The following is a 10,963-nucleotide window of genomic DNA, read 5'->3' as shown; positions in this document are numbered from 1 at the left end:
CGAGGCTAACAAGTGAAGATAGGTCATAAATGAGAACATATAAGAAAGTGGCTGGTTTCCTCCGCTTTTTTTTTTTTTAATTTTACCGATAATTTTTAACAAAGGAAGATTGAAAATTGGAATTCATACTTCACCCCGTAATGAAAACATTTTTTTAAAAGATTTTATTTATTTATTTGACAGAGAGAGAGAGAGAGAGATCACAAGTAGGCAGAGAGGCAGGCAGAGAGAGAGGGGGAAGCAGGCTCCCTGCTGAGCAGAGATTCCCAATGTGGGGCTCGACCCCAGGACCCTGAGATCATGACCTGAGCTGAAGGCAGAGAGAGGCTTAACCCACTGAGCCACCCAGGCGCCCCTGAACACATTTTTATTGCATGTGACTTTGTAAATACCTCTTTTAACAATTAGAGGAAGTCCCCTTCTCAGCGTGCAATGAATGAGGAAAAGTTATCGCCGACTGGTATTGCTGTCTACCCTGAAGGGTCCAAAAGGAGGCAGTCGCCTCAGAAGGGAGAGGCAGTGGCCCTTTGGTACGCAGAAAGTGACTCTGGACAAAGCATTTCTTATCCACCCCTTGACCAGTAAAGAGGAGTCGTTCCAGTTTTACAGAGAGAGGAAGGGAGAGGAGCAGCAGGAGGGGAGAGACCTCACTCACAGAGAGAGGCCTGGGAAACCGCGGTGGCCAGAGTCGGATTATTACCTAACGTTAGGGTACAAATAAAAGAACTTTGTGAAGAAACCCTCTGACCCACTCTGGCTCTTGGAGTTTGGAAATGTTCACTCACTGCCTATTCATTAATTTGCAGCCTGCGGAGAATGGAGTTGTCCTGGATCCTTAGCCAAAGGAAGTATCCCCAGACAAAGGGCAAAGTCTGCACAGCCTCCTTAAGAAGTTCCGTTCTTACCCTGACAATGATGAGGAGTCATTCAAGGACTTGGGGGTGGGGGGGGGGGGGGGAGTGGGGGGGGTGGGGGGGGGGGGGGGGGGTGACATCGTGAGGTCTGGGTGTCAGAAGCATCACAGACAGACATTACGGAGGTTCTCAACCTTCTGGGATTATTTGCTCCTGGGGGAAATCTGGAGCTGCAGGGATTAACTCCTTGGTCCTTCACAGCAGCCCTAGGCTTGCGGGAGAATACCTCCCTCTCCCTGGAACCGCCATTTCAAAAAGGAAGCAAAACAGCTTCAGGCCTCAGAGCGGCCGGGGGTGGTGGTGGGGGGGGATTAATTTTCCATTCCTCCCCTGGTTTCCCTTAAATTATCAGCACAGCAACCAGGCTGTGGGAACCAGGGTTGGAGAAAGAAAGTCTGAGGGGGGAGTGAATCAGGCAGGATGTGGCAGGCCTGGGGAGAAAGTAAATAACAGCCTGTTTAGGGCGCTACGGGTTACAGAACTCAGCTGTGCGGGCTTTCCACCTGGCCGAGGGCCTGCGTGGAGGGCTGGTGATGCCGGCCGAGAGGCAGCCAGAAAAGTCTGGGAACTGCAGGCAGAAAAGTGAGGGGAGGCCGGGGTTGGGGAGGTGCAGAAGGCAATGAGGAAGGTGGCTGCGAAGGAGGCTGGGTCACTCACCCAGGAGCCACCAGATTGTCAGCCCCGTGGGTGGCAGATGCCCCCCAGAGACCTGCCCCAAGTTTTCAAAACTCTCCAGGGTTTCTCAATCTTCGGGTGGCCCGCAGTGCTCCTCCTCCCCGGCCACGTCCCAGCCCCGTAGTTCCTTCCTTGACACAGCTCAGTTCCCGTAAATGGGATGTCTGGGGGCCCGTGGGAGTGGAAGGGGACAGGTATAAAAAGGAAGCATGAGGCCCTGGGAAGAGACCCCTGTCTCGGCGGCTGGACGCAGGAGCTGGGCACCCCAGGACCCGACCACACCAGGGCCCGCTCTGCCGCTGCCAGGATGGTGTTAAGGGCGGCTCAGACAGGTCTGGGGGCCGGTCAAGGCCAGCGTGGCTGTGGGTTTTCAGCCTGAGAGGCCCAAACAGGCCAGGGGGCCTGCAGCACAGAGGCTGTTAACCCCTTGATGGCCCGGGTGGGGGATGGGGCAGCAGAAGGGAGGGCAGGAGGTCCTCGCAGGGGGTTCTGACTCCGGGTTTCTCTTCAGGCTTCGTGGTCCTGGTGCTGCTCCAGAGCTGTAAGTACCCCTCTTTGTGGGGAGGTTGATGCGGAGGAGATCCTGGCAGGGGGAAGAACTTTCCAGTTTCTCCTGTGCATCAAGTGACTCAGAAATAGTAACATTGGTTAAACCGAGGCCATATGCATACGGATGATTATGATACTATCCTCTATTTTCCTGTGTTTTTGAAATTTTTCGAAAGAAAAACCATTCCAAGGCTCTGGTCCACTTAAGGCCTGGACTTGTGGCCTGGTGGGCACCACAGATGGGCCCAGGGGCAGCGGGGGGTATCAATGCCCACTGTCCTCCCTCCGTAACTGAGAGGGCAGAAAAGGCTCGCTCTGCAGCAGGTGGACTTGGAATGAGGAGAGGAAGAACTTCCTGGTCCGCTGTGATCATGCCCCAGCTTGGGGGACAGGCTGAGGGGGACTGGGGACCATGCCCCTCCCCGGGTGGGTTACAAGTTAGGGACACTCCCGCAGGAAGGCAGAGAAGAAGCAGAGCCTCCCAGATCGACGACCCCTGCAGGTTCCACGAGGCTCCACTCTGATGGCCAGGGTCTTCTGACACTGGCTGTTTGGGGCTGGGTCTCTCCTCTCCTGCCAAGCCACTGCCTCCAGGAAGCCTTCTTTACTTGCACCGAGTCCCCTTTTCCCTTTATTCACCAGCCCCCATGCTCACCACACACGGTGCCCTGTCCTTAGTCTGCGGCATATTCACCCACTGCATTTAGTCGTTCAAAGCATTTTCAGAATAGGCCTTAATTTCATCAGAAGCAGAGGGAACCGAGACAGCCCCTTGTGTTGAGAATGCTAACTTGGCTCACATCCGGCCCCCAGTACCCCGTCAGGGCTCAGTGCGGAGCTCTGCCAGAGGCCCCTGGCTCCATCCTGGCTCGGGCATCACCCCAGACTTCTCCTCCAGGTTCTGCGTACAAACTGGTCTGCTACTACAGCAGCTGGTCGCAGTACAGGGACGGTTTGGGGAGCTGCTTCCCAGATGCCATCGACCCCTTCCTGTGCACCCACGTCATCTACAGCTTCGCCAACATAAGCAACAACGAGATCGACACCTGGGAGTGGAATGATGTCACCCTCTATGACACGCTGAACATGCTCAAGTTAAGGTTGGGCTCCAGGCTGCCAGGACCGGAGGGGGAGAGAGGGCTAGACCGGCTGGCTGGTGCCAGGGCAGGGTGCCTGGGCTCAGGAGGCTGCGTGATGATCCCTGGGACCCTGGCTGGGGAATTGGAGGGCCTGGGCTTTGGGGGGAGCAGGTGACGAGGGCACGTGCTGGGCCATACCCAGTGATGACAGAGGCAGGCTGTAGAGCAAGGCCAGCTGAGCTCCCCTGGGGAAAGGGAGCCCTCTCTCCCCCCGGGGGTGCCTCTTGAGGGAACATGGAAAATACTCATGACCCTATTTTGCCATTACCTGGCTTCCCCGCTCAGGGGAAATAAAAACGGGCAGCACACCTCAGAGTTACCCGCACCCCCCCACCGTAGTCCATGCCTCCTACAACCCTGAATCTCAGGGTTGGAAAGACCTGCCACCCAATGCTAGAAGCCTGCAACAGCCTCCCACCCATGGCGCCAGCCCATGTTACAACAGCTTCACTCCACCTGGCCCTCCTGCCTCCCTGTGCCCCTCAGGAACCCCAGCCTGAAGACCCTCTTATCTGTTGGAGGATGGAACTTTGGTTCTCAAAGGTAGGACCCAATCCCCAGAGGGTGATGGAATGTGGGAGGAGGCATAGGTCTCCCCTACCCACTGGAGAGGGCCACAGGGGCTGCAGAGAGGTTCGGCATGGGGGCCCAAATGGTTGTCAGGGGGCACCCCATGTGCAGCGAAGAAACTGGAGCCCAGAGAGGGGGGCACACAGTACATTGCCGGTGGGTCTTCTGACATACTACAGATGCTCCACTTACTGCCTCTCAGACCTGAGAACACAGAACTTCTGGGGGATACTTCCCTTAGGTCTGAAGGAGAGAGAGGGAAGGAATGGAAAACCGGGGAGTGTGGAGAGCCTGGGGGTGTGCCCTGGAGTGGGTAGGGTTGGAGCAGGCCCCAAAAAGGGGGCAAGTCATGGCCCTACTTGCTCCCACTTACTGGGTGATCACTGGGCATCAGACACCCCATCCAGCCACGATCACAGGGGAACCCCACCACAGCACCGTGAGACACCCTAATGATCCCCACTTTACAAACAAGGAAACTGAGATGCGGGTTATGACCCTTCCAAGGCCGCTTGGCTAGTGGGCGTGAGCACAGGGCCTGGAACCCGGGACTGGCAGCTCCAGAGCTCTGCTGAGATGCCTGGTGGTGGGTCCTGTCCCAGCCACGCCCTTCTGGAACTCGGGGTTCAGGCCCCCACTTCACAGGCCTCAGAAACCCCTTGAGATGCCCGAGACCACCAGCCTGTCCACGCTGAGCACTCCACTGGGGTGATTCGGGCCCTAGATTTTCCAAAATAGCATCCAAGTCCCGGAGTCGCAGGACTTTCATCAAGTCGGTGCCACCGTTTCTGCGAACCCACGGCTTCGACGGGCTGGACTTGGCCTGGCTCCACCCTGGGCGGAGAGACAAGCGCTCCTTCACCAGGCTGGTCAAGGTGCTGGCCGTGTAGGGGAAGCGGGGGCGGGAGCGAGGTGGACTGGCTCCAAGGGGCTGTGTGGGCAGGAGCTGTCTTGGGCAGCTGGTCCCCTGAGGGCAGGTGGGGGGACGCTGAGGCCTCCAGGCTGCAGAGTCTGGGGACCCACGGGGGAAAGACAAACTGGCCTGTCTTGTGACTGCGGTGGGAGGTGCAGTGGGGTCCTTGGAGGCAGAAGGTCACTCAGCAGAGTGCCCACCTAACGGGGGAGCAGCATTTCCCACTGTTTGATTCCAAACAGATGTCACTCACCAGCACGCACAGCCTTGGGGACACGTGGCCCCCTCGGATGAGGGCAGTCTGAGTGTCTCTATGACCACAGGCGCAGAGGGACTGTCTAAACGAATTGTCCACAGCACCAACAGCATTTTAATCTTAAAAACAACTGGATATAAATTTAAAGACCACTTGAATTTTGTGGTCTCCTGTACTGGCATGAACAAAACACAGACTGAAAAACAAATCTTTTCCAAGATGATCTGTGGGCCAGTGAGGACCACCGTCAGTCCTCATGGTCCCTCCCAGGACAGGGAGCAAGTGAATCCTGATGGATGTGCGTGGGGTGTGGGGACATGACGGATCCAAACAGCTTTTTAGGAGAAGGGTGGGCGAGGCCAAAGTGGGACCACCCATTGGCCGCTCTAGCATTTCCCCCTAAAACCCAGACAGGGTGGGGGTTCCCACAGATAGGGAAGGTCAATCACATGCTCCGAGACCTCGGCCTCTGTCCCAGGGCTCCCTCGCACGTAGCCGGGGCCCCTGTCCCTCACCTGCCTCTCCCCCAACCAGGAAATGAAGGCTGAGTTCGCGAGGGAAGCCCAGGAGGAAACAAAGCAGCAGCTACTGCTCAGTGCCGCCGTGTCCGCTGGGAAGGTGACCATCGACAGTGGCTACGACATCACCCAGATATCCCAGTGAGTCTCCTGCCCCACCCTGCCCCAGCACTCCATGTGGAGTCACAAGCCTGGGCTTCGAGCCCCTTTCTTCCAAAAACTGGATGTGTGGCCTTGAGCAAGTTCCTGCTGCACTCCCTGCCTCAGTCTCCCCGTTTGTCAAATGGGGCACCATAATCCCTGTCCTTCCGTTTTCTTTCTTTTTATTTTTTTAAGATTTTATTTATTTGACAGAGAGAGAGATCACAAGTAGACAGAGAGGCAGACAGAGAGAGAAGAAGGGAAACAGGCTCCCCACCGAGCAGAGAGTCCGATGTGGGGCTCCATCCCAGGACGCTGGGATCGAGACCTGAGCCAAAGCCGAAGGCCGAAGCCCACTGAGCCACCCAGGCGCCCCGTGCTTCCGTTTTCATATGGGATATTGTGTTAACGCGTTGAGAGAGTTTCTATGAATTCATTTGTGGAAATGATATACAAAGCAGCCAGCCACCTCGGGGCATTTCCTCTGCTCCAGGCATGCCCCCATCCCCCATCCCCACCCCACCACCCAGCAGAGCGCTAGTCACTAGAGACACAGCGAAGCAGCATTAACACTTTGCATTGCTAGATGCCTCCAGGTGCCTTCACACATGCAGGCGACCCTCCCCTGTCCACAGCTCCTCCTCTTCCAGCCCTCTCCCGCACTTGGAGAAGAGCAGTTCACAGCCTCACGGGGCTGATGTCTCAGTGGACTCGAAGACACAGATTTTAGGAAATCCAGCAGAACATGGCACGGCAGAAGAGGCCAGGCAGCCTGGACAGTGGACCGCAGGGCTCTACGGGGCCTGCCTCGGGGTCGCCTGCCTGCCCTTCTCCCCTCGTGCTGGGGTGATGGATGTGAGGCCAAGAGCCGTTCTAATTCCCTGCCTCCCCCTCTGACCTCTCTTCTCCAGACACCTGGACTTCATCAGCCTCCTGACCTATGACTTTCACGGAGCCTGGCGTCAGACCACAGGTCATCACAGCCCCCTGTTCCGAGGCCAGATGGATGCGAGCTCCGACAGATTCAACAACGCTGTGAGTGTCTGGAAGGAGAGGGTGGCTGGCCAAGAGGGGGCCACAGAGACCCACCACCTGCCAGTGTTCACACATCAACCCTTTGCCCCTCAAGGGAGGGCTTACGGGGCCCACTCTGCAGATGAGGAAACTGAGGCCCAAAATCTGTGAGTGCTCCATGGCGGCAGAAGGGAAGAGGCAGGAGCCTGCTCTAGACCAGCCTTGCACTTGGTGTGTAACCTAAGCCAACCACCTGATTGGCTACCAATAGTAATAATTGCTTCCTGTACCTAAGACCGTTTTTTTGAGAATGCAGCTACAAAATACATTTTCGACTGCAATTATCAGCTCCCAGAAGGAAGCAAGTCCTAGATGGCAGGCACCCCTGGAGCTCCACCTGTCCAGGCAGCGGTGAGAACTGTCGGGTCTTGCCCGCCCTGCACCCGCAGCCCCGCTGACAACTCTCCCCTCCCCTCCCAGGACTATGCCGTGGGCTACATGTTGAGTCAGGGGGCCCCAGCGGACAAGCTGGTGATGGGCATCCCAGCCTTTGGAAGGAGCTTCACCCTGGCCTCCTCCAATTTCGGTGTGGGGGCCCCAATCTCAGGGCCCGGATTGCCAGGCCTCTTCACCAAGGAAGAAGGGACCCTGGCCTACTATGAGGTATGAGCTAGGGAGAGCCCCACACACCCAGAGGCCCTGAGGGGGAGCCATCCAGCCCACCTCCTTTTGTTTCTTTGGGAATAAAAACATATGTTCTGGGGAACCTAGCACCCTGAGGAAGAGGGAGGGGGAAAGTCAGGACTCTTGCTACTAAGCCTCCTGCTGGCACACCTGTTCTGCACCACCAAGCTCCCAGACACCCCTCCAGCCCTAGCTGAGATTTTCCTGCCAGCCCAGAAAAGAGCAATAGCCCAAGGCAGGTTCTTTCTGGACCCTTGCCTCTGCAGCTGTGTTTTGCTTCGGGCCAGTCCTTGTGTCGGCCCCTCATTTCCCACATCCCTGTTTAAGATGCCAGAGGCAGACCAGAGTCCCCTTCATATCCTCTGGCTACGGCACCCTGAGAACCCTGGGACATTTGCATCTGGTTTACATACATTAGCCTGAGGATTGAGGTCTGGGGGCTGGGGGGATGCCCTGAGGGGGTGGGGGGGTGTGAAGCAAGGGGCTGAAAGAGGTTGGGGACCGACCTCTCCCTGGTGACCTGCACCATCTCACCCAGCTCTCCACGCCACCCTGCCCTGTTCTCTGCTCAGATCTGTGACTTCCTCCACCAAGCCACGGTCCACAGACTCACTGACCAGCAGGTCCCATATGCCACCAAGGGCAACCAGTGGGTGGGGTACGATGACAAAGAGAGCGTCCAAAAGAAGGTAGGTTCTCAAGGCCACGTCCCAGGATGAAGAGGGAGAGGGAGGGCCTGCTCCAAGCAGCCAGAGTCAGGTCCCCTGCACCCGAGGGCACCCCGTGCTGGGTCATGGGGGAGGGGTGGGTTCAGGTCTCGGGTGCCTGCTGTTCCCTCCCGTAGGCAGGGGCCCAGGCAGCACGTTCGCCCCATGCACACTCTGGCCCCAGGAAGCCAGCTCTGCCCCCTCTGGGTCTTCCCTGCAGGTGCAGTACCTGAGAAACAGGCAGCTGGCTGGCGCCATGGTGTGGGCTCTGGACTTGGATGATTTCCGGGGTGCCTTCTGCAGCACAGGCGTGCGTTTCCCTCTCACCAGCGCCATCAAGGACGCGCTTATTGCCGCTTAACCTCTGTCTTGCACACCGTGGGGTTAGGGGGCATCCCTGCTGGCCCAGAGCCTCACAGCCTGCCCTGCAGAGTGCCTGACTGAGCCTCAGTCTCCCTCCTTTGGACCCCACGCGGACGGCCACAGAGGAGCCGACTGAGCTCCGCTCCAGGAGACCAGCATGTAGAGGTGGGGCCGTGGGCAGCTAAGGCCCGGGGGCCAGCACACTGTAAGACACGGGGTCAGCACATGCCTGCTGACTTGTGAAAATGCTCCATGACCCCAGCCCCACACAAGGAGATTTCTTAGACTCTCTTACCCCCAGGCCTCCTTGCCAAAGGGCACTTTGACCAGCATGAGCAGCCAAACATCTCTCACGAAGCAGCCACCACACTAATTACACCCTCTGCAAAGCCCCACTTGAAACCTGCACCCAGCAACGGGAGCCCGTGACCCCTCCCGCTTCCCTTTGTTAATTCTGCAGCTGCTGCTCAATAAAGCTCCAGAACCCAGGGCTCCCCACATGTTGGTGCTTTTGCTTCAGCTCTTTGTGGCCCCATGGGACCCCCTGGGCTCCCCTCCCTCGTCTCTTCTGGATTCTTCTCTCGGGCCTGGGGGTTTGGAGCTTGTAGAAGGTGCAGAAGGTGACGCTACCCTGGCTTCTGCTGGGCCCCAGAGAGTCCCCCCAAAGAGGCCAGTCTCCTCAATCCATCTGCCATGGACCATGGCCTTCTAGATATTACGGTAGTCCGGACCTCTTGACGTAGTTCCTCATTGAAAGAAAACTTTTCTATTTCCTGAAGGCCAGCAGGTAGGAGGAAGGAAGCCACATTCCAACCCTTCATCTCCTCTGAGCTCCTGGGAGGGGTAGGGAGCCAACCTAGGGCCCGGGGAAAGAGCCCCGACCCTGGCCGTTCAGGGCTAGAAGGAGACCCCAGTGTTCTCCTGCACCCTCCCTCCAGCCCAGGCCCAGAGCCTCCGCAGGGGGGTTGAGACATGGCCGTCCAGGTTCCTCTGAGACTCCCAGAGACCGGTAGGTGATTCATGACCTGAAGGAGCCCCTTCCATTGCTGGGCTGAAATAAGTCAGATGTCCTAGCGCTCTACCCTCTGTTTCCCAAGGGACATACTCCTTAACCCAAGCAGGGATGAGGCTGCTGTGCTCAGGTGGCCTGGGGACATGAGATGGCAGGCAAGAGGGCCAGGAATACAGATGAGACCGGATGGGCTCAGAAAACCTACAGGTCTTCCAGCCTTTATGATGTAGAGATGCTCTCATCCGGTTGCTAGAGAGTTCCCAGGGCCCCAGGCATGCATTGTGTCCAGAGTCCAGAGGCACACTCCAAAATCAAAGAGAATTTATGTGCGGATTCCCTCATGTTCCAACCATCCGTGATTTGGCCTAGTGGTCTGTGACACTAGTTTGAGGGGTAGGGAAGGAAGTACCTATTGGCCACCCTGAAATCTGAACCAGCTGGAGCTGAACAGATGCAGCTGATCCCAAGGTCACAGCCCTGCTAAAGGCAAAGAAAGCAAGAACTTGGCCAGAGACTCAGGGTGGTACCTGGCATTTCATCACGGACCAGTGGGGCCAGGAATTCCCCAATCTCTGCTCTTTGCCCATCCCACCACACCAGGGTCTTCAAAACCCCCGGGGCTACAAGCCCTCCAGGACAGCCAACACCCCTCCCCCTCCCTAGAGCTGCCCTTCCCCCAGCCTGGGACAAGCTCTGTAGGGCTGACTCAGGGTCCGGCAGAGTTAGTCACATTCACTTATAGCTGCGGAGTCAGAGGCCAGGGATGGGGATCGGGTCTCCAGGGCCCGCCTCCTGCCTGGCAGGACACTGAGTCACCTGGCAGAGGGCACGGGCACCCAGGCAGGGCCTGACCCAGGCCCTCCACTGCCACTCCACAGCGAGGAGAGCCAGCCGTGAAAGGCAGCCACACTCCTGTGTGGCCAGCCCTAGGGAAGGGGGAGAGGCTGCGTGTGGCCAAGGGCCGTGAATAAATGACATGTGTATTTACTTTTAAATGCCAAGATGTATGATACATGCTAAAGAGGGCACAGAATGGATATGTTTCATTTAAAGAATTACTAACTGGTACGGGGTGCCTGGGTGGCTCGGTAAGTTAAAGCCTCTGCCTTTGACTCAGGTCATGATCACAGGGTCCTAGGATCGAGCCCCGCATGGGGGTCTCTGCTCAGCGGGGAGCCTGCTTCCCCCTCAGTCTCTGCCTGCCTCTCTGCCTACTTGTGATATCTCTCTCTGTCAAATAAACAAATAAAATCTTAAAAAAGAAAGAAAGAAAGAAAAGAAAAAGAATTACTAACTGGTGAAAACCTGTGTAAACCCCCACCCCAGGAAAAGAAGTGAAACCTTAGTAGTGCCCCCCCAAAACCCCCCCAGCACAGACACCCCGTCCTCCGCCTGGAGGCAGCCACTCCTGACCTCCCCTGCCTCCCTTCAGCATCTTACCACCTACAGAAACCCCTGGAAGAAGAAAGCCTGGGGTTGCCTGAGTTTGAATTTAAGATGGACCAGGT

The 10,963-nt window shown here is 57.1% G+C and overlaps 1 protein-coding gene across 1 annotated transcript; it reads left to right on the top strand.

Moving 5' to 3' along the window:
* The first annotated feature begins 1,768 nt into the window (after positions 1-1,768).
* On the top strand, positions 1,769-8,943 carry CHI3L1 (chitinase 3 like 1). Its single transcript, XM_059413143.1, has 10 exons — positions 1,769-1,921; positions 2,101-2,130; positions 3,037-3,238; positions 3,764-3,820; positions 4,572-4,722; positions 5,551-5,675; positions 6,587-6,710; positions 7,170-7,352; positions 7,946-8,062; positions 8,301-8,943. The coding sequence occupies exons 1-10, from the start codon at positions 1,897-1,899 to the stop codon at positions 8,439-8,441; spliced, it is 1,155 nt and encodes a 384-aa protein (XP_059269126.1). The 5' UTR covers positions 1,769-1,896; the 3' UTR covers positions 8,442-8,943.
* Positions 8,944-10,963: the final 2,020 nt, after the last annotated feature.

The sequence above is a fragment of the Mustela nigripes genome, chromosome 10, assembly GCF_022355385.1.
Source record: "Mustela nigripes isolate SB6536 chromosome 10, MUSNIG.SB6536, whole genome shotgun sequence".
NCBI classification, from domain to species: Eukaryota; Metazoa; Chordata; class Mammalia; order Carnivora; family Mustelidae; genus Mustela; species Mustela nigripes.
The sequence above is the reverse complement of the archived record's forward strand: the minus strand, read 5'-3'. Positions and strand labels throughout refer to the sequence as shown.